This window comes from Enhydra lutris, unplaced genomic scaffold, assembly GCF_002288905.1.
Source record: "Enhydra lutris kenyoni isolate GAN:26980312 unplaced genomic scaffold, ASM228890v2 scaffoldscaffold50, whole genome shotgun sequence".
NCBI lineage: Eukaryota > Metazoa > Chordata > Mammalia > Carnivora > Mustelidae > Enhydra > Enhydra lutris.
The window spans coordinates 4,246,011-4,269,032 of NW_019154134.1; the positions used below are offsets into that span (position 1 = coordinate 4,246,011).

A 23,022-nucleotide genomic window follows, 5' to 3' on the forward strand; every position below is an offset into this window, starting at 1 on the left:
TGTACAAGGGTTCCTTTTTCTCCACATCCTCACCAACACCTGTTGTTCCTTGTGTTTTCGATTTTAGCCATTCTGACAGGTGTAGGTGATAGCTCATTGTTTTGATTTGCATTTCCCTGATGACGAGTAATGGTGAGCATCTCTTCATGTGTCTGTTGGCCATCTGGATGTTTTCTTTGAAGCAATGTCTGTTCATATTTTTTGCCCATTTTCTAACTGGATTATTTGTTTCTTGGTGTTGAGTTCTATAGGTTCTTTATGTATTTTGGATATTAACCCTTTATTAGGTATATGATTAGCAAATATCTTGTCCCATTCTGTAGGTTACCATTTAGTTTTCTGGATTGTTTCCTTCTTTGTGCAGAAGCTTTTTATTTTTATTTTGATGTAGTCCCAATAGTTTATTTTTGTTTCTCTTGCTTTGGGGAATCTATCTAGAAAAAATTTGTTATAGCCAATGTCAGAGAAATTACTACCTATGCTCTTTTCTAAGATTTTTATGATCCAAGATCTCACATTTAGGTCTTTAGTCCATTTTGAATTTATTTTTGTGTATGGTGTAAGAAAGTGGTCCAGTTTCATTCTTTTGCATGCTGCTATTCAATTTTCCCAACACCATTTGTTTAAGAGGCTATCTTTTTCCCACTGGATAGTCTTTCTTGTCTTGTAGAAAATTAAATGACCATATAATGTTGCATTCATTTCTGGGTTTTCTATTTTTTTCCATCGGTCTATATACTTATTTTTGTACCAGTACCATGATCTTTTGATTACTCTGTAAGCTCTGTAATAGAACTTGAAGTCCAGATGCCTCCACCTTTGCTTTTTCAAGGTTTTTCAAGGCTACTGGGGGGTCTTTTGTGGCTCTATAGAAACTTTAGGATTGTTTGTTCTAGCTCTGTGAAAAACGCTGTTGGTGTTTTGATAGGGAATGCACTATATGTGTAGATTTCCAATCTATGAGCATGGAATATCTTTCCATTTCCTTCTGCGATCTTCAATTTCCTTCATCCGTGTTTTAGAGTTTTCAGAGTACAGGTCTCCTACTTCTTTGGTTAGGTTTATTCCTAGGTATCTTATTATTTTGGGTGCAATTGTAAATAGATTGTTTTTTTAACTTCTCTTTCTGCTGGTTCATTACTGGTATATAGAAACACAACAGACTTCTGTACATATATTTTGTATCCTGAGATTTTACTTTGTGTATCAGTTCTAGCAGTTTCTTGGTGGAGTCTTTCAGGTTGTCTATATGCAGTACCATGTCATCTACAAGTTGTGTGACTGCTGTGGCTAGGACTTCCAGTACTCTATTGAATAAAAGCGGTGAGAGTGGACATCCTTGTATAATTTCTGACCATACAGGGAAAGGCTCTCAGCTTTTCACCATTAAGGATGATGTCAGCTGTGGATTTTTAATTTAAGACCTTTATTATGTGGAGGTATGTTCCCTCTAAACCTACTTTGTTCAAAGTTTTTATCATGAATGGATGTTGTACTTTGTCAAATGCTTTTTCTCCATCTACTGAAACAATCATATGGTTCTTACCCTTTCTCTTACTGATGTATCATGTTGATTGATTTGTAAATACTGAACCAATCTTGCAACCCAGGAACAAATCCCGCTTGACCATGGTGAATGTTTTTTGTTTTGTTTTCTTTTTACTATATTGTTGGAATCAGTTTGCTAATATTTTGTTGAGGACTTTTGCATCTATATTCACCAAGAGATACTGGCCTCTCGTTTTCTTTTTTTTTTTTTTTTTAAGATTTTATTTATTTATTTGAGAGAGAGACAGTGAGAGAGAGCATGAGCGAGGAGAAGGTCAGAGAGAGAAGCAGACTCCCCGTGGAGCTGGGAGCCTGATGCGGGACTCGATCCCGGGACTCCAGGATCATGACCTGAGCCGAAGGCAGTCGTCCAACCAACTGAGCCACCCAGGCGTCCCTCGTTCTCTTTTTTGTGGTGTTTTTATCTAGTTTTGGTATCAGACTAATGTTGGCCTTATAGAATAAATTTGGAAGATGTTCTGCCTTCTCTATTTTTCAGAACAGTGTAAGAAGAATAGGTATTAACTCTTCTTTAAATGTTTGGTAGAGGGGCACCGGGCTGGCTCAGCCAGTGGAGCATGTGCCTCTTGATCTCAGGATTCTGAGTTTGAGCTCCACACTGGGTACAGAGATCACTTAAAAATGAAATCAATCAATCAATCAATATTTGGTAGAATTCACCCATGAAGACATCTGGTTCTGGACTTAATGCTTGTTTAGAGTTTTTTGATTACTGAATTCAATTTCTTTGCTGGTAATCAGTCTATTCAAATACTCTATTTCTTCCTGTTTCAGTTTGGGGGGTTATATGTTTGTAGGAATTTATCCATTTCTTTTAGGTTATCCAATTTGTTGGCATACAGTTTTTCATAATATTCTAATTGTTTCTGGTGTTTGTTCTTATTTTTCCTCTCCCATTTGTGATTTTATTTGGGCCTTTTCTCTTTTTTTGATGAGTCTGACAGAGGTTTATCAATTTTATTTTTTTCCAAAGAACCTGGTTTCATTATCTGTTCTACTGTTTCTTTAGTTTCTATATCATTAATTTCTGTTCTAATATTTATTTTTTCCTTTCTTCTGCTGGTTTTAGGTTTCGTTTGTTTTTCTTTTGCTAGCTCCTTTAGGTGTAAGGTCAAGTTGGTTATGGGAGATTTTTCTCGCTTTTTTCTTTTTAAGATTTTATTTATTTATTTGACAGAGAGATACAGAGAGACCAAGTATGTAAAACAGCAGGCAGAGAGAATGGGAGAAGCAGGCTTTCTGCTGAGCTGGGAGCCCAACATGGGGCTCGATCCCAGGGCCCTTGGATCATGATCTGAGCCAAAGGCAGCCACTTTGACTGAGGCACCCAGGCGCCCCAGATTTTTCTTGCTTTTTTTTTTTTTTTAAGATTTTATTTATTTATTTGACAGACAGAGATCACAAGTAGGTAGAGAGGCAGGCAGAGTGAGAAGGGGGAAGCATGCTTGCCGCTGAGCAGAGAGCCCGATGTGGGGCTCGATCCCAGGACCCTGGGATCATGACCTGAGCCGAAGGCAGAGGCTTTAACACACTGAGCCACCCAGGCACCCCTTTTTCTTGCTTTTTGAGGTAGGCCTGTATTGCTATAAATTTCCCTCTTAGAACCACTTTTGCTGTGTCCCAAAGGCTCTAAACCATTGTTTTCATTTGTTTCCATGTACTTAACTTTTTTTTTTTTAAGATTTTATTTATTTATTTGACAGAGAAGGGGATCACAAGTAGGCAGCGAGGCAGGCAGAGACAGAGATGGAAACAGGCTCCCTCCTGAGCAGAGAGCCCGATGCAGGGCTCAATCCCAGGACCCTGAGATCATGACCTGAGCTGAAAGGCAGAGGCTTAACCCACTGAGCCACCCAGGCACCCCTCCATGTACTTTTTTATTTCTTCTATTTCCTGGTTGACAAATTTCATTGTTTAGTAGAATGTTATTTAACCTCCATGTATTTGTGGTCTTTCCAGATTTTTCTTGTAATTGACTTGTAGTTTCATAGTATTGTGGTCAGAAAAGATGCATGGTATGAATCTGACCTTTTTTTAAAAATAAGATTTATTTATTTATTTATTTGACAGAGAGACACAGCGAAAGAGGGAACACGAGCAGGGGGAATGGGAGAGGGAGAAGCAGGCTTCCTACTTAGCAGGGAGCCTGATGTGGGGCTTGATCCCAGGACTCTGGGATCATGACCTGAGCCAAAGGCAAACACTTAATGACTGAGCCACCCAGGCACCCCAACTTCGATATTTTTAAATTCGTGGAGGCTTTCTTTGTGGTGTAATATGTGATCTATTCTGGAGAATATTCCATGTACACTTGAAAAGAATGTGTATTGTGCTGCTTTAGAACAGAAATGTTCTGAATATATCTGTTAAATTCAACTGTTCCAGCGTGTCATTCAAAGCCATTGTTTCCTTGTTGATTTTCTGTTTAGATGATCTGTCCATTGATATAAGTGGGTGTGAAAGTCCTCTACTATTACAGCATATTATCAATCAGTTCCTTTATGTTTGTTACCAGCTGTTTTATGTATTTGGATGCACAAATATTTACAATTCTTACATTTTCTTGTTGGACTGTCCCCTTTATTATATTATTATATGGTATCCTTCTTTAACTCTTGTTACAGTCTTTGTTTTAAAATCTATTTTGTGGGGTGCCTGGGTGGCTCAGTGGGTTAAAGCCTCTGCCTTCGACTCAGGTCATGATCCTAGGGTCCTGGGATCGAGCTCCACATCGGGCTCTCTGCTCAGCAAGGAGCCTGCTTCCCTTCATCTTTCTCTGCCTACCTCTCTGCCTACTGTGATCTTTGTCTGTCAAATAAATAAATAAAATCTTAAAAAAAAATAAAATAAATAAAATAAAATCTATTTTGTCCAGGGGGCGCCTGGGTGGCTCAGTGGGTTAAGGCCCCTGCTTCGGCTCAGGTCATGATCCCAGAGTCCTGGAATCGAGCCCCACATCGGGCTCTCTGCTCAGCAGGGAGCCTGCTTCCTCCTCTCTCTCTGACTGCCTCTCCGCCTACTTGTGATCTCTGTCAAATAAATAAATGGAATCTTAAAAAAAAAAAAAAACTATTAAAAAAAGAATAAAATCTATTTTGTCCGATATAAGAATTGCTACTCTGGCTTTCCTTTGACATCCATTGGCATGACATATGTTTCTCCATCCTCTCACTTTCAATCTGCAGGTGTCTTTAGGTCTAAAATGAGTCTCTTGTAAGAACAACTGGCTGGCTCTGCTGGTAGAGTATGCAACTCTTGATCTCAGGGTTGTGAGTTCAAGCCCCATGCCATTCTTATTTTATAATACACATGTTGGGGCGCCTGGGTGGCTCAGTGGGTTAAGCTGCTGCCTTCAGCTCGGGTCATGATCTCAGGGTCCTGGGATCGAGTCCCGCATCGGGCTCTCTGCTCAGCAGGGAGCCTGCTTCTCTCTCTCTGCCTCTGTCTACTTGTGATCTCTGTCTGTCAAATAAGTAAATAAAATCTTTAAAAAAAAAAACAAAAACACATGTTATTGGGCGCCTGGGTGGCTCAGTGGGTTAAGCTGCTGCCTTCAGCTCGGGTCATGATCTCAGGGTCCTGGGATCAAGTCCCACATCAGGCTCTGTTCGGCGGGGAGCCTGCTTCTCTGCCTACTTGTGATCTCTGTCTGTTGAATAAATAAATAAAATCTTTTAAAAAAAATACAAATGTTGGGGTGCCTGGGTGGCTCAGTGGGTTGGGGCCTCTGCCTTCGGCTCGGGTCGTGATCTCGGGGTCCTGGGATCGAGCCCCACGTCGGGCTCTCTGCTCAGCGGGGAGCCTGCTTCCCTCTCTCTCTCTGCCTACCTCTCTGCCTACTTGTGATCTCTCTCTCTCTGTCAAATAAATAAAATCTTTAAAAAATAAATAAATAAATAAATAAAAATACAAACGTCATTAACATTTGATGGAGCCACGGAGTTTCCTAAGTCTATTTTCATTTTGCATAATTCTTTTTTTCTCTTTTGTTCAGTTTAATTACTTTCCATTACTCTGTCTTCTAGGCCATTAACTCATTTTTCTGCTTCTTCCAATCTGCTGTTCATTCCATCAAGCACCTTTCTCATTTTGTCTATTGAGCCCTTTTTCTCTGTGATGTTATTCCTTATCTCTGTGTTAACGGTCTCAGGAAGATCCTCCACTCTTTTCTCAAGTCCAGTGAGTATCCTTATGACCACTGCTTCAAATTCTCTATCACGCATGTGATACATACAACAGATTACATCTGTTTCACTTAGATCTCCCACCGTGGCTCTGTCCTGTTCTTTCATTTGGGACAAGTTTCTCTGTCTTCTCATGTTGTCTAAATCTCTGTGCCTATGTTAGGAAAGTCAGCTATGTTTCCTGTTTTGAGGGTGATGGCCTTATGATGAGGAGGTTCTGTAGTGCCCTACTGTGTAGTATCCCATTCCCCAGGGCCTGGCACTCCTAGGACGGTCTCCAATGTGCTACATATGCTGTTTTCTCCTGGCCACTTTACCCTTCAGACCAGTGGTTTGCAAAGGCTCTCTTTGCTTGTGAGCAATTTGGTCCCTGGCCTGAAAGTGGTGGCATTTTAACTAGGTGTGCTCGGGTCTGCTTGTGAAATGAGATCTGTCACTGCCAGAACCAAGGCCACATCAAACTCTTGGGTTGAGAAACACAGTGTGGTCAGGGGTTTGAGCTGGTCTTCTGGGGAAGGGAGCCCACCAAGCTGGGACTGAGGCAAACACGACTGGGAGGAGTGGTTTTACCAGAGCATGGAGGGGTGGGACTTGGTGTAAGCAAGTTAGATGGCAAGTGTTAGCACTGTGCTGCTTCCAGCAGGGGGCCCTATGCATATGCTAAGGGGTGGGGAAGGGAAATGGCGCCTGTCAATTCCTTTGTTCCTAGAGGGGTTTTCTCGATGAACACAGCCTCTCCGTGATATGCTCTGAAATGAGCAACTAACCTTCCTACTGTGTGCTCCAGGCACTCTTCAGATCACCTTCCATGCTGAATGTCTACACCATGTTTGCCAGCCTTCTCTCCAAGAGCAGCCCCAATGTCCTTCAAGCTCTCCCAGAACCAAGCACAGTGAGCTTTAAAACTCCAGGCTTTAAGTGCCACTGGTTTCAAGAACTCATGAAATTCAGGCCCTCTCACTTTCCAAGCCGATTGCTATGGGGATTTGTTTTCCCCATGCACTCCCCTGTGAACTAGTTTGTCATATGCCCTTCTCTGCAACTGCTCCTACCTCCACACTTGCCCCCCCACCCTCACCCCTGCACGGTTCAGTGGTCATGACCTGTTTCTCTCTCAAACCATATCTCGGCATTTCCTACCTTCTTCAGTATAGCATCTTCTCTGTCTTTAGTTGTGGAGTTTGTTCTGCTAGCCTTCAGACAGATTTCTGGGTTATTTAGGATGATTTGATAGTGCCACGATCTTCTGTCTTAAATAAATCTTTGTCCTTGCAAATGTCCTCATCCTTACTGAAACTCTTCCTTATTTTCTGGCACCTTAAGATGTTTCATGCTCATCTTGTATTTTTCCTACTCTAGCCCACCAATCAATCACTTCTCTCAGGCACCTGAGTTCCATTTATTGGAGACCAAGATCTAAATGCCAGGTGTGTCCCTGTTACTAGTGTGTCACTGCTCATAAGCCTTCTCAGCAGACATGGCTAGGGATATGTACGCATGTATACTAACCAACCACAAATATCTATATTTATTTTTACATCACTCTGTCTATATATAAAATTAAAACCTTTGGAAATTGCCAATTCCAATCCAACACCATAGGGTACAGTCTAGCATTCCCCCTTTATTATCTGTATCTTTTTAACAGTGAGCTCTCATCTACAATAGATTTATTTGTTCAATCCCAGTAAAAGCATAAAATTAGCTTCAGAATTGCTAACCTATACCTCATGTAAGAAACAGTTTTACTAATTACAGTATTTGTGTGTAGTTCTTTTTGGCTTACAGCATCCAGTCAAAACACTGTTTTTAAGGTTAGTTAGGTTAGTTCTTTCCCAATCCCTTCAGCATGGCCTCAAACTGTGCTAGCCAGGATCAGTAAAAAAACATGCCATGAGGACCAAAACAATCAAGGGTTCCTACAGGTCAGACAGTGCATCTCCTCCCTTGAAAAAGTAATGATGAAATGGAAGAGTACTATGGCCAAGGAGAAAATATTTCTTGAAAAAAACGAATGCTCCAGGTTCAAGTCACCTATATGTATATCATGTATGAAGGAAATACTTTGGAAAAGCTTCATAATCAATATCTCTACAAACCAACTCTTTAACCTTGTAAGTAGTAAGAAATTAGAAACAAGCCAGATAGCAATTACAGTGAGTTTCTTTTTTAAAAAGACTCTAATAATCTTAGCTTGAATGTGTTCCTAAACAGATCACATCGGCAATTCTTACATTGTTTATACACAAAGAAAACATGAGTATTTTAAAGTACTGGAAAAAGCAAAAGAAAAGAGCAATAAAACTGAAATAATAATTTTAATTTGCCTTCTATAATCTGGAAAGAGTCAGACCCTATATAAGAGCAATAATAAAAAAGTATACTCACCATCAGCTGAAAATTTGTCGATTGCTTGGGTCAAAGTAAGGAAGTTGCCTGTGGACTTGGACATCTGAAATAGAAAGTCAATGATCAGTTATTATTAAGAATATATATAAATAAAATAAACCAAATCAGCCAAATCAATGTAAGTAGGTTAGCCACAATCAGATAAAGACAAAAAAAAAAAGAACTTAAGAGAGAAAGAGGAAAAGATATCATGCACTAATTTTACAGAGGTGGACACTGAAATCCAGTTAACATAGTGACTTGTTTGGGTCACTCAGCTAGGCAGGGACGGAGCTAGGACAGGGTCTCCAGTCTGGTATTAAATGCACTACTCTTTCCAGTAAATTATACTGCCCCTTAGGAATCGGTTTAGACATGTATAATGATTCCACTGTATCTCTGGAACGTTTCAGGGGTCATAAAGAAGAGCTTTAGGGGCGCCTGGGTGGCTCAGTGGGTTAAAGCCTCTGCCTTCGGCTCAGGTCATGATCCCAGGGTCCTGGGATCGAGCCCCGCATCGGGCTCTCTGCTCAGCGGGGAGCCTGCTTCCTCCTCTCTCTCTGCCTGTCTCTCTACCTACTTGTGATCTCTATCTGTCAAATGAATAAATAAAAAAAATCTTTAAAAAAAAAAAAAAAGAGCTTTAGAGCAACTAGAATCATTCAGAAACAAATGGACTGGCATATGACGTCAGAGTTAGGGTTTAGGGAACTTCACTAGTGTCATTTAAAACAAGTGGTTGTTTCAAGTCGTGCTCTGAGGGCACCACATTTAAGGACACACTGTGCACAGCCTGCCAATCTTTACTATTTAAGAATTTGTTGTCTTTGGGGTACTTGGTGACTCAGGCAGTTAAGTTCCTGCCTTCAGGTCAGGTCATGATCCCAGAGACCTGGGATTAAGTCCCACATGGGGCTCCCCCTCTCCCTCTGCCTTTCTCCCTGCTTGTGCTCTCTTGCTCCCTCTAGCTCTTTCTCGGCATCGCTCTCTCAAATAAAATCTTAAGGAAAAAAAAAAAAGCATTTGTTGTCTTTAACAGAACTTTGCTGATACCAAAGAGAGGTTATAATCTAGTTTTCTACCACACTGCAATGAAGTATCTAGTTCTAATAAAATCAGTACAATGTACAGTATGACAACTTTGAGACCAAAGAAAATATCACATTATAACACAATTTATATTTATACACATATATACATACATGTAAATACATATATAGTTCTACTTCGCCTTACAAAGTAAAAAATGAATTTGATAGTCAAAAGTCCTTGTGGCTCTAACACGCTTCTAATCAAAGAGCTGTTTTTCAGTCTAATACAGAGATTTTTTTTTAATTTTTTTTTTTAATTTTATTATTTGACAGACAGAGATCACAAGTAGGCAGAGAGGCAGGCAGAGAGAGAGGAGGAAGCAGGCTCCCCACTGAGCAGAGAGTTCGATGTGGGGCTCGATCCCAGGACCCTGGAATCATGACCTGAGCCGAAGGCAAAGACTTAACCCACTGAGCCACCCAGGCGCCCCCAGAGATTATTTTAAATGAACTTCTATATTCCCTTTCAAAATTAGGGCACCAGTTAAAAATGATGTTTCATTTTGCAATTCGTACCATCTGCTATTTGTTTATATTGACACCTATTTTCATTATGACAGACATTCATAGCAAAGAATACTCTTTTCCAATTAATATTCCATCAGTTGTAGCAAAATGCACTGATTGTAACAAAATCAACTTGCTACAAATATTCTCACTAAGAAATAAATAACATGGCAACATTTAGTTTATGTGAGGAGGGGTACCCTTTTCAAATGTGCACAAAAGCATCATAGGGGCAAGCAAGGGCTTTGTAATGGAGTTTGAAGACACTGATGAATGAGATAAAGTCTTATATAGCCTATAAAAAAATCATATATATTAGTAGTTTTAACAATAGCAGAAGCAGTAGTAGTATAGAGAGATATATGTTATACTGCCTGGAAGAAGCATTAAATAACAGTTAAGAATCCTACAAATTCCAAAATTCTATTATTTTAATTCAGTGTCTGATCACAGTAGAAAACAAATCCCACCAAGTATTTTCTCAACTTAATGAGAAAGATATTCTAGGGTCACAACGTAGGATTTTTATATTTCTTTTTTTTTTTCAAGATTTTTTTTTTTAAAAGATTTTATTATTTATTTGACACACAGAGAGAGATCACAAGTAGGCAGAGAGACGGGGGAAGCAGGCTCCCCACTGAGCAGAGAGCCCGACACAGGACTCGATCCCAGGATCCTGAGATCATGACCTGAGCCGAAGGCAGAGGCCTAACCCACTGAGCCACCGAGGAGCCCGGATTTTTATATTTCTTGTATCTCTCTCTGTCTCCTCCAGTCACAATTTGTATCACCTTCTACCATTCTAACTACAAATGTTAAAATGGGTAAGTTTTCCCAGTTCCTCCCCTCTGTTAATACTATTTACTCCACTTACTCCCTAATTTATGCTGGTAGTCCTAAACATTTTAAATGGAAGATTAACAATGATTTTTACACTCTCTATTTCTTTAAAATGTACAACTTCCTACATCTGCAAAGTTCTCGGCATAATTTTAAACTTTCTTACCTTCTCAGAGTTGAGGAGGAGATGTCCATTTGCTCTCACAGCAGCGGGCCATTTGTCACTTCAGAGGTAAATGTTTAAAGACAGAAAATAAAACTTTCAGGTTTGAGTCTAAGCTTAAGAAGTTGAGGTAAATGCTGAAAGCTTTACAACAGTTTGCTAAGACAAATGTACAAATGTACTGAGTCCTGCTCTTAATAGGAAACAAATGAAAACAAGAAGTCCCATTAGTAAAGGACTGGTTACATAAACTATGGCACAGGCATACACTGAAATACTATGTAATAGGTATTTTAAAAATATAGGAAAGGGCTAGATATGTGGATATAAATAGATCTTAGAAGCATACTATTCCATGGGGGGGGTAGGGGGAGTGTCCACAGTGTGGTATCTTTGTATAATTAAAAAATAAATAAGCATGGGGTGCCTGGCTAGCTCAGTCCAAAGAGCAAGTGACTCTTGGTCTTTGGATTCTGAGTTCAAGGCCCACACTGGATTTTGAGTTCAATATTTACTCCTTAAATAAATAATCTGATGCTAGTTTATTCATAAACATGTCATCCAGAAGAAATCATAAGAAAGCAGTGGCAGGGATTACCTATAGGAAGTAGAGTGGTGTGGGGGCAAGGGTAAAAGTTTCCTTTTTTTTTTTTTTTTAAATGAACTGTTCGAATTTTTGAACTATGTAAGTACCACTCATTCATTTTAGCAATGAGACTATGCGAGGATAGTGGTTGAGAACAAGAGTCCTGGAGACAGGCTGTAGGGTTTGCATCCTCACTGTGCCATTGCTGGGTAACTCAGGGTGAATTATTTGAGCTCTCTAGGCCTCAATAAGGTTCCTTGTCTGTAAAACAAGGATATTACAGAACTTCCTGGAAAAGTTGTAATGAAAATGAAATGAGTTGTTATAAGTGATTAGAACAGTGCCGGGTGTTACTGATAATTATTACTTATAAGTACTTGACATTATTACTTCCTTTTAATTTATAAAATCTAATACATGTTCAAAAACTTGATGCAAAGGGATGAACACTCAACTATATTCCCAACAAGTATTTCTGAGATATCCAATTTCTCCAAAAATACATTTTAAACAATAACAACAAAATAATTGGATAACATAAGATTTATTTTATTCCTCTACTTCAAAATCTTCCTCTTATTCTTGAGAAAGAAAATGCAATCTCATTCTAAATATAGGAGGTCACATGAGATTGTTCTGGTGATATGAAATAAAATTTAAACAGAGGGAGGGGTCTGTTTCCTCGGCTACTTGAGAGACTAAAGGAAAGGCAAAGAGACATATTTGGATCAAGAGGGAAGATGATAGAAGTATTACTTTAGAGCATATAGGATTAAAAATGACACTCAGATTCAGACTCTGCTCAAAATACTACTACCAGGGATACCCGGGTGGCTCAGTCAATTAAGCGTCCAACTCTTGGTTTTGGCTCAGGTCATAATCTCAGGATCATTGGACTGAACCTTGTGTCAGTCTCTGTGCTGAGTGTGGAGCCTGTTGAACATTCTTTCACTTCCTCTCCCTCTGCCCCTCCCCTCCCTACTCTCTCTCAAAGGGGAAAAAAAAAAAAAAAAGAACATCACTATCAACTAATGCTGTAACCTTGGGACTCTCAGCTCTAAAGGGATGTTTCCTTCCAATTCTAACGTTCTAGGCTCTGTCTTGAACCTCCTTTATTTCTGCATGTAAGAGGTCAAAGAGTCACAAAACAGGTCAAGTAAAGTACTGAAAGGCTGTCAAGGTACCTGAAATGTGATGTGCTTTGGTGAGCCCAAGGTAAATAGGAGGATTTTTGGAGGTAACAGAGGAGAAGGCGTGCTTTCTGCTTCATTTATACGCTCAACAGAAGAAAAAGACGGCAACTGGCAAACCTAACTATGCCTTGCAGAGTAACTTCTTAAATATTTGACATCACAAGGCATAAATTTAGTCTGCAGCCTTTTTAGCACTCACCTTTGTTCTGGCCACATAGCCACATGATTATAAAGGTAATATGAAAGATGATTAGGAACAAGATCCTTGCCAGACACTCGGAGATCCACAGGATACCAGAACTCAAATTCCTGCTTTAACTGATCTAATTTTTCCTTTGGAATCTGAGTCTTGGGAAATGGAGCCTCCTTGAAGAAAACATAATCCCAAACCTCCTTGGTCATCTGTTGCGGTCTGTATTAAAAATAAAACAAACAACAAAACATACAGATAATTTCTTTGAAGGAATCAAAATATTCATCTAATCATGAAGTAGGAATCTCTTAATATAGCTACACTAACGAATGATGACAAAAGACTTCGATAAGAATAAAGAATGGTAACGATAACAGGAGCTATTTATTACTTTTTCTCAGTGTAGCAGCAAAAAAACAAAAACATCGTAACAAAACTCTGCTAAAGGAATTCTGATGAAAACTAAATTTAAAAAAAAAAGAATTTTCAATGCGTCTATCAAAAGATCATATCTCTTGCTAACAAACTACACTACTTTGCCTCATCCATTTACCCACCTGATGCCCAGCGGAGACTCTGCCTGTCCACGTAAGTTCCCCCCTTGCAGCAGGTGTGCAACTGTGTAAAATGCCATGTAAATGGTGGAATCAGAGAGCGATTCAATCAGCCACTGCTCATCCCAGGGCAGACGGGTACCTGCAAGATAAAAAGAAAAAAAATTAATGCATGAGGAACTCAAGAGACACGTCATCTACAGAATCCACATTTTTCAGGCATATAGCATTTACAAAGCTCTTTATTTTAAGAAGGTCTTAAATTTGCTTGAATAATTAATAAAATAAACCAGTACATAAAAAACCAAACAGCTGGGGCGCCTGGGTGGCTCAGTGGGTTAAGCCGCTGCCTTCGGCTCAGGTCATGATCTCGGGGTCCTGGGATCGAGTCCCGCATCGGGCTCTCTGCTCAGCAGGGAACCTGCTCCCCCCGCCCCCGCTTCTCTCTATCTCTCTCTCTGCCTGCCTCTCTGTCTACTTGTGATCTCCCTCTATCAAATAAATAAATAAAATCTAAAAAAAAAAAAAAAAAACCAAACAGCTGAAGCACTGGAAACTTTCTTTAAAAAAAAAAAAATCCACAAAGCTATCTGGGTTAGAGAGGTCATATTTCTACCACCAGGTAGATGGCAGGGCACCACATTCTAGTTTCCCTCACCCTCTAACTGAAACCTCTCACTTCCAATTCAGAAAAAATAATACAAAAGAGGGAGACAAGGTAAAAGTGTTAGTTTGCCATGTAATTGGCAAAGCATTCAAATAGAAGAATTTGAAGTATGCATTACCTAAACCGTAAGTTCTCGAGCAAGCATGCTCTTGTAGCCAACCTAAGGTAGCTTCAAAATTCCTCCTGGTCTCCTCACAGAATCTGGAGATAGTAAAAGATAAAGCGCCTTTCTTCACTTTCACTGTCTTCCATGTTTCTCATCTCCTCTCCCTTCCCTCATCACTTTTCCCCTTTCTTTCTTACGTTTCTAGGCCCTTCAAGCACTGAGATGTCTGTTTTTTCCAGTTCTCTTCTCCATAATCCAAGTACCTTGGGAGAGGAAAGATTGATTAAAAAAATAATAATAATAAAAGTCAAAAGGATAAATAAAGTGACTGGAGGAAATTTCTTGCTATGAGAGAGACGAACCACTGATCACACAGGGCCACGACACATTCATCTGAGGATCTGGACATAACTTGTTTCTCCGGTTCCATGTAAATAAATGCATCTCCCTATACAAAAGCAAACAAAAATATATCAGGTGTTATGTCAAGTCAATCTCTATTCCTCAGTGATAATAAAAACAACTTCAAAAAAAAAAGTTATACCAATAACCAAAACCCCACATTTTCATTATGTCTTCCCTCTTCCCAGCAGAAGTTATCTGCCTTTCTTTCTACACATTTGCTTTTGAAAAGGTGAACATCTTTGTCAACAGATCATCTTTCCTATAGATTATTAGATTATTCCTTTTCAGTGGAATGTGAAAGATGTTCAATAGTCTCTAATTCTATGGTTTGAAGGTCAGATTGCCTATGGAAGCCTTTTATCCTTGTTAGAATAAAAATGTAAAAAAAAAAATGAAGTTAAATGCATGGAACCACTGCTTTAAAAAAAAAAAAGATGCACAAAAATTAAACATGGAAAATATTGTTGCTAACGATTTATGGTGTCATGAAAAATGCTCACTAGTAAACTAACTATGAATTTAATTATTTACCAAATATAAGTACCTCTTAACGTATTATGTTCTCAAACTTTTAAGCCTATTTTTAAAAATAAATCCAACATTATTATTCATAAAATGATTCGTTTTTCTGTGTTTTTAATTTAATTCTTCATACTGTTAAATAGCGAGAACTTTTTTTTTTTTTTTTAATTTTATTTATTTGACAGACAGAGATCACAAGTAGGCAGAGAGGCAGGCAGAGAGGGGGGAGGGAAGCAGGCTCCCTGCTGAGCAGAGAGCCCGATGCGGGGCTCGATCCCAGGACCCTGGGATCATGACCTGAGCGGAAGGCAGAGGCTTTAACCCCTGAGCCACCCAGGCGCCCCTAGCAAGGACTTTCTAAAGATGATAAATTAAAAACATTTAACTCTACTACCTCTCAAAATTCCAGCAAAATGACAATAAAGAGGGTTTTTCTTTTTTCCAATGGCATGAATTTACAGATACAAAAGAATAGAAGAAGAAATATTATCAACCAACTTTTGGAAACTAAAAACCAGGATGAACGACAACTGCATTAGCAGGTTGAGGAAAGCTAGCTGAATCCTAAGCCAGCACTAGAGAAGGTGAAAAGCAATCCAATTTGCATTGCAGAACCTCCAAAAAACTCAACAATTTGTGGTATAAGATGGTTCTGGAAGTGGAGGCAATATGAGGCTGAAAATAAGAGAACTAACTGAAGTTTTTAAAGAAGAGGTTAGAGCCCCAGACACCCTAATCCCACATGATACAGACTCGCAACTACTCTCCCTATGCCAGCAGAACAATGAAGGTTTCTTCTCTGGAGAGGAGGAGAGAATGACTCAACCAAAAACAAAGTTGAGGGCACAGGTATCACAGTGGGAATAGATGAACTAATTGGAAAGTAAGTACATTGGGAACTGGTATTCCCCCTAGCAACCTTTCAACTCCCAGAATGCTCAGTTTGCTCAGACCTTTTAAGCCAGAAACTGGAAGAATCTTTTGGGAGAAATCCAACAAATGCAAGAAGCTCTAACTAACATCAAGGCTAACAAAGACTTCCCCAAAAGCCAAACAGCCCTTCTAGATCTTCCCCAGTGAAGTCCTACTCACATTCAAAATGCTTCTGGTCACCTTTCCGTACCCACTCGTAAATATCAACAACTTTTCTCAGAGAAATAAGAGATTAAGATTTCACATCCATGAAACAGGAACAGCATCCTCTAAAAAAGGATCAATCAGATAGCAAGAATAAGCTCTTATACTGGCCTGAGTTGGTAATCTCAAAGATGGGTAATAGTATATAGAAATTCCTCATACTACTCTCCACTTTTTATATATGTGAAATTTTCCATACTAAGAAAAACAATTTTCTTTTTTTTTTTTTTTTAAGATTTTATTATTTATTTTTCGGAGAGAGAGCGAGCACAGGCAGACAGAAAGGCAGGCAGAGGCAGAGGGAGAAGCAGGCTCCCCGCCGAGCAAGGAGCCCGATGTGGGACTCGATCCCAGGACGCTAGGATCATGACCTGAGCCGAAGGCAGCTGCTTAACCAACTGAGCCACCCAGGCGTCCCAAGAAAAACAATTTTCTACATGCTCACAAATAGCAGATTAAAAAAAAAACCCACAGTTAACAAAATCTTATAGGAAGAAAAAGCTGTGGGACTCTGCCAGAAAGAAAAGGATTTCTAAAATCTAAGACAACCAATATCTGAATAAAAAGAATTCAGAAAGTGAAAATAAAGAACAGAAAGAGATGAAACAATCAAAGAAAAGGTCAAGAAATTCTCCCAAAATTAAACCACAAAGGTCTCCAAACTGAAGGAATCCACCAAGCACTCAGAAAAAGTAATAAAAATTGACTTACACCAAGATAAATCATGAAATTTTAGAATACCCAGAAGAAAAAGAAGATTCCACAAGCTTCCAGAGAAGGGAAAATATAGGTCATTCACAAAAAAATCAGTTATTACCGAAAAAGAACACCTGGGGTAATGCCCATTAAATTTTAAAGCAAAATTATTTTCAATTTAAAGTCCTGTCCCCAAGCAATCAAGTATGAAGACAGACTAAAGCTATTTCAGATATGGAAGCTCACAAAAATTTACCTTCCAGGTATGCTTTTTCAGGAAAGCCACTAGAAGCAGAGCTTCACCAAAATGAGAACGAAAATAATAAAGCAGCAGTGATGGGATCAAGGATAGAAGACCTCCAACTCAAAAACAAACAAACAAAGAAACAAACAAAAAAAAAGGAAATTCTTAGTAATAGTGGAGAAATTTCCCAGATGACATTTGTCCACCAAGACGGTATGCAACCAATCCTGACTAAAACAGGCAAGAAGGGTCTGGAAGAACTTTCTCTAAGATGGAACCAACAGCATATTGATGTGTGAAAGTATTATGAGAAGAAATAAACAGGCCAGAGTTGGGGATGGAGTATTGATTATTATATTTTAAAAGAAGGAAATAAAAAAAAAAAGACAATTACTAATGCCAGGGGAAAACAAAAGCTGGGGAAGAAAAGTTCTCATTGTACACTTCATTGTGGATCAGTGATGCCTCAAAAATGTACACAATGACTACTGCTCTCATGAAAGTTTTAATACACCCAGGCTAGGAAGACAGGAGGTAGAAGAGTATATATAAATAGTGAGGTTAGAAAGAAAGACACAAGGTAGAAGGAAGAGTTAAATCTTGATTTTCCACAATAGGAAGTCAATGGCTAATGCCTAAAATTGAAAAACAAAATTAAAAATGATTGTACTAGCACTAAGATTAAAGATCTTTAAGAGAGACAGACTTCTTTTAAAAGAAACAACTGGGGGCGCCTGGGTGGCTCAGTGGGTTAAGCCGCTGCCTTCAGCTCAGGTCATGATCTCAGTGTCCTGGGATCTAGTCCCGCATCGGGCTCTCTGCTCAGCAGGAAGCCTGCTTCCCCCTCTCTCTCTCTCTCTCTCTGCCTGCCTCTCTGTCTACTTGTGATCTCTCTCTGTCAAATAAATAAATAAAATCTTTAAAAAGAAAAATTTAAAAAAAATAAATAAAGAACAACTGAAACAGTTGAAAGTAAGCCTGTTCAAAGAGAAATTTTTTTATTTTTTATATATTTTTTATTTTAATAAGCTTTACAGACCACTGTCTCTATGTACTAAGGCCATATACATCTGTCAGAAATCAAAATTTAATTTAAAAATTAAGTAGCTAGGGGCGCCTGGGTCGCTCAGGCCCCTGCCTTCAGCTCGGGTCATGATCTCAGGATCCTGGGATCAAGCCCCACATCGGGCTCTCTGCTAGGCAGGGAGCCTGCTTCCTCCTCTCACTCTCTCTGCCTGCCTCTCTGTCTACTTGTGATCTCTGTCAAATAAATAAATAAATAATCTTAAAAAAAAATTAAGTAGCTAAACAGAAAAAAAATATTTCAAAAAAATGAAGACAGAGGGGGAAGAAAAAGGATAAAGTTAAAAGTAAAGCACTACACAAAGAGAACTGTAACTACAGTATTTCAAATGGCCGCTGCCAGGAAACATCATTAAGTTCTCTGTGCTTTGCACATGCCCACTTTACAGGTCTACATGCCATCAACGTTACAGGTGGGATGTTCAAGTTAAACAAATTGCTAAATAAGTCTCCTATTTCCTGCCATAAAATTATTTATCTTTAATACAGCTCCAGGCTTTATTATAGAACTCAGTACTAATTAACACCATGAAGTCTATTAACTGAAAGGTTTTCTCCTGAAGCAGCCTTCAGAGGATAGCCTATCACATACAGTGTCAATCATGTTTTTCTGAATAGTCTTCTTTACATCTAGGACCTTCTGTCCTTTAAATCCATCCACCAACATTACCTAAAAGGATGAGAAGTAGGGGAAAAAAAAACAGACAAAATGATTAAAACTTGCTTTGTGTTTCCTCCAAACTTTTCCTAACTAATTTACTTCCTAAATAAATTCCTAAATTTATTTCCATCCACAACCAAGGTATTTTTAGTGTGAAATTTATCACACTTATAGTCTTAAGTTTTTATTCTGCCATAGCTTAGATAACTAATATTTATAATACACTTGTTTTTCTTTTGGTGTAAGTAGGATAGCTATCAGGAACATGATTAGGAAGGAGTCCTCACTTCTTTCCCACTTCTCAGATTTCCATTTGGAGCTAATTTCAATATGCTCACTCATCTCATTCCTGAAGGCTTTGGGAAAATGAACTGAGTACATGCAGCTCAGCCCCATCTAGACTTGTTTCCAACTATGCCTGCTGCCAGCGAGCATTTTCCTTTGCTTGGCCATATGATAAACCTGGCCCTTGAGACACCTGGGTGGCTCAGTCGTTAAGCTCCTGCTTTCAGCTCAGGTCATGGTCTCAGGGTCCTGGGACTGAGCCCCACATTGGCTTGATCCTGCTTAGCGGGAAGCCGGCTTCTCCCTCTCACACTCCTCCCGCTTGTGTTCCCTCTCTCACTGTGTCTCTCTCTGTCAGATAAATAAATAAAATCTTTAAAAAAACAAAAAAACAAAAAAACCTGGCCCTTACGGAAGGCCTGTTTTTCAACTCCGCCTTTTACGTAGTGAGGAAATTTAATTCTAGGGCTAAGTATTAGCTTGCCCATTGTTGTCACAGATCTAAGCCACACAATCCCCTTCTAGGTGGCACTCTGATCTTCAGCTATGTGACTCCTGTTTCTCTCTGAAATAGCTTCTATCCTAAATGGAAAAGACACAAGTTCTTTTTTTGACCTTCCAACCCTCTAACATGCCAAAATGCCTTTTATCTATTTAATTCATCATTATGAAATTATACTTATTGATCATTATGGTACAGTGGTTAAGAGCACAAATCCCAGGGGTACCTGGGTGGCTAAGTCAGTTGAGTGTCTGACTCTTGATTTCAGCTCAGGTCATGATCTCAGGGTTTTAAGACTGAGCCCTGCCTCAGGCCCTGTGCTGAGCATGGAGCTTGCTTAAGATTCACTCTTTCCCGATCCCTCTGTTCCTCTGCTGACCCCGTTTGCATACACCCAGGCTCACTCGCTCTCAAATAAATAAATAAGCAAGCAGGCACAAATTCTAGAGCCAAGCTGACCAGTATGAGTACCAGTTCTGCCACTGGCTACCTATCTGGTTGATCTCAGGTAAATTACTTAATATCGGGGTGCCTGGGTGGCTCAGTGGGTTAAAGCCTCTGCCTTCAGCTCAGGTCATGATCCCAGAGTCCTGGGATCGAGCCCCGAGTTGGGCTCTCTGCTTAGCAGGGAGCCTGCTTCCTCCTTTCTCTCTCTGCCTGCCTCTTTGCCTACTTGTGATCTCTGTCTCTCAAATAAATAAATAAATAAATAAATAAGGAATCTGGAGGGACGCCTGGGTGGCTCAGTCATTAAATGTCTGCCTTTGGCTTAGGTCATGATCACGGGGTTCTGGGATCAATCCCCGTGCTGGGCTCCCTGCTCAGAAGCATGCTTCTCCTTCTCCCTCTGCCCCTCTCCCTGCCTGTGCTCTTTTTCTCTCTCATTAAATAAATAAAATCTTTAAATAAATTAATTAAATAATTAAAAAATAAATCTGGAAACGGAAGAACACAGTCTCATATAAATCTCTCTCAAATCAGTATATAGTTGAAACCATATTGAATTTTTCTATTTTTTTCTAAATCATTACAACAATTACAGAGCAAAACTTAAAAATTATTACTTACACCATCATAAAACCCTTTCAGATATAACTTCTCCTTTGCTTCTGCAAGTTTTTCTCGGTCATTCTGGCTTTGAACTTTCAAAGCATCACAAATGGTTACGGCAGAAAGATTTCCAAAACCTGGAATTTCAATGATTGGCACCTGCCAAGAACAGCATGTCAGGAACTTATTCACACTGAATGAACACAAAAACAGCCCCATGGGGCATAATCCTTTTGCCTCTACGGTGTAATGAAGTCATTTCAGATTTTATATATCATTACAGAAGCACCACACATCAGGTAATCACAGTGACTAACACCCAGTTGTGAATTTGTCCTCCTACCCTCCTCCATAGGAACTACCCAAATTCTCTGCACCAAGCCCCGAATTGTCCTTCCTGCACTACAGAACACACCTTCTCCAGCTCACAACCCTACACTGGCATATAATTAACTAAATTATAAATTCTGAAACTAGGAAAATGATGTAAACAACTAAATTTAAGGATGGTCTTATTCCTGGTTTATGATGTCTTCCAGATTCTTCATGAAAGTTATTTGCTAGTGATTAAAATGTTTTTGCTCTCCAGGCATTAATATGAAAACATAGCCATTCATGACTAATACGGCAAAAATTTTGTCTTTAGAAGCTTGAAAATTGGCCATACTAGCAAAATAAGTGATTATAAAATTGGTGATGCTAAGAAAGTCATTTATTCCAGAATTACAGGTGCTAGATGCTAAGAAAATGCTTATCGTTGGTCTTTTTCTCACTCCTAACTGCCACAGCAGATATCAAATTAAAATAAGTAAACTCTTACACAAACTCCCTCTCATTTTTATATTTACCAACCATAAAATTTTGTTACAAGGAAAATGTTAGCCCTTTTTTCACTGATAAAGAGAGGAGTATAACTATTCTGAATCTTCCATGTACTCACCGGCTCAAATGGCAAGACCATGTCATCTCTAATTCCATATTTTGTTCGTAAGGCCTAGAAAAAATTTTGCAAATTAACACAATGATCAGCACTTTACAGCACTTAAAATCATTGCTCAAATGGCAAGACCATGTCATCTCTAATTCCATACTTTGTTCGTAAGGCCTAGAAAAAATTTTGCAAATTAACACAATGATCAGCACTTTACAGCACTTAAAATCATTGAGAGAACCAACACCAAAACTTTTTAAAATTATTTGTTCTCTTCTCCACACAGAGAATTTTAAAAATTTTGCCAAATATCTCAAGAACGGACCTATGACTTTCAAAAACTCAACTGTTTAAGTTCGAACGAATGGCTTAAATGAAAAAATAGTAAGTCAAAAGCAAAAATTCACACACACACACACACACACGAAAATGAGGTTCATACCCTAGGCTGCAATGAAAATGTGAATATCAGAAAACTTTTTTTGAAGTTTTATGAAACCCATCAAAACAGATTAAAAAAGAAAAATCACATGATCCTACCACGATATGCAAGTAAAGCTTTCGACAAAATCTAATACCCATTCATGATAAAAACTCCTAATAAACAGGAACAGATGCAGACCTTCTGAACTTCATAAAGACTATCTACAAAAAATTTACAACTCATATCATACTTAATGATGAGAAACTCAAAGCTTTCCCACTAAGATCAGGTATGAGGCAAAGATGTCCCCTCTCACCGCTTCTTTTCAATTATCATTCCGAATGTCCTTGCCAAAAGAAATCAATAGAATAAACTCCTGGAACTAATAAACAATTATAGCAGGTTGCAGGATACACAGTTAATTATACAAAAGTATACTAAGAATGTATTAAGAATGAACAAGTGGAATTCAAAATTTAAAACATAGTATCATTAATATTAGCACCCCCCCAAAATTAAATTCTTAGGTACAAAAATAACAACACATACATAAGATCTATGTAAGAAAAACTATGAAACTCTGTGAACAGAATAAAAAACTGACTAAATGGACAGATACATCATGTTCATGGACTGGAAGATTCAGTATTGTCAAGATGTCAATTCTTCCCAACTTACCTACAGATTCAATACAATCTCAACCAAAATCCCATCAAGTTATTTTATGAATATCAACAAACTTATTGCAAAATTTGCAAAAGGCCAAAAATTATCAAATCAATACTGAAGAACACAGTTGGCTTCTGGCTTCAAGACTTCCTATAAAGTTACAGTAATAAATACAGTGCGGTACTAACAAAAGAAAATTGTTCAGTGGAACAACAAAGAGGACAGAAACAGACCCCAAAAATATAAGCAACTGATCTTTGACAAAGGAGCAAAGGGAATACAATAATTCAAAGACAGTCTTTTCAACAAATGTTACTGAAGAACTAGACATTCACAAGCAAAAAAAAAAAAAAGAATCTAGACACAGACCTT

The 23,022-nt window shown here is 38.8% G+C and overlaps 1 protein-coding gene across 2 annotated transcripts in view; it reads right to left on the reverse strand.

Annotated features, from left to right (window-relative positions):
• The window catches only part of LOC111156916 (leucyl-tRNA synthetase), a 71,971-nt gene that overhangs the window by 23,376 nt on the left and 25,573 nt on the right, over positions 1-23,022 (reverse strand). For both annotated transcript variants that reach the window (XM_022518052.1, XM_022518053.1), the window contains exons 13-22: positions 21,567-21,620; positions 20,645-20,785; positions 18,721-18,798; positions 14,404-14,489; positions 14,239-14,304; positions 14,054-14,136; positions 13,272-13,410; positions 12,721-12,933; positions 10,746-10,803; positions 8,142-8,205 (exon numbers count right to left, since the gene is read on the reverse strand). In XM_022518052.1, coding sequence (XP_022373760.1) covers positions 8,142-8,205; positions 10,746-10,803; positions 12,721-12,933; positions 13,272-13,410; positions 14,054-14,136; positions 14,239-14,304; positions 14,404-14,489; positions 18,721-18,798; positions 20,645-20,785; positions 21,567-21,620 — 982 coding nt within the window. The remainder of the gene's footprint in view (positions 1-8,141; positions 8,206-10,745; positions 10,804-12,720; positions 12,934-13,271; positions 13,411-14,053; positions 14,137-14,238; positions 14,305-14,403; positions 14,490-18,720; positions 18,799-20,644; positions 20,786-21,566; positions 21,621-23,022) is intronic.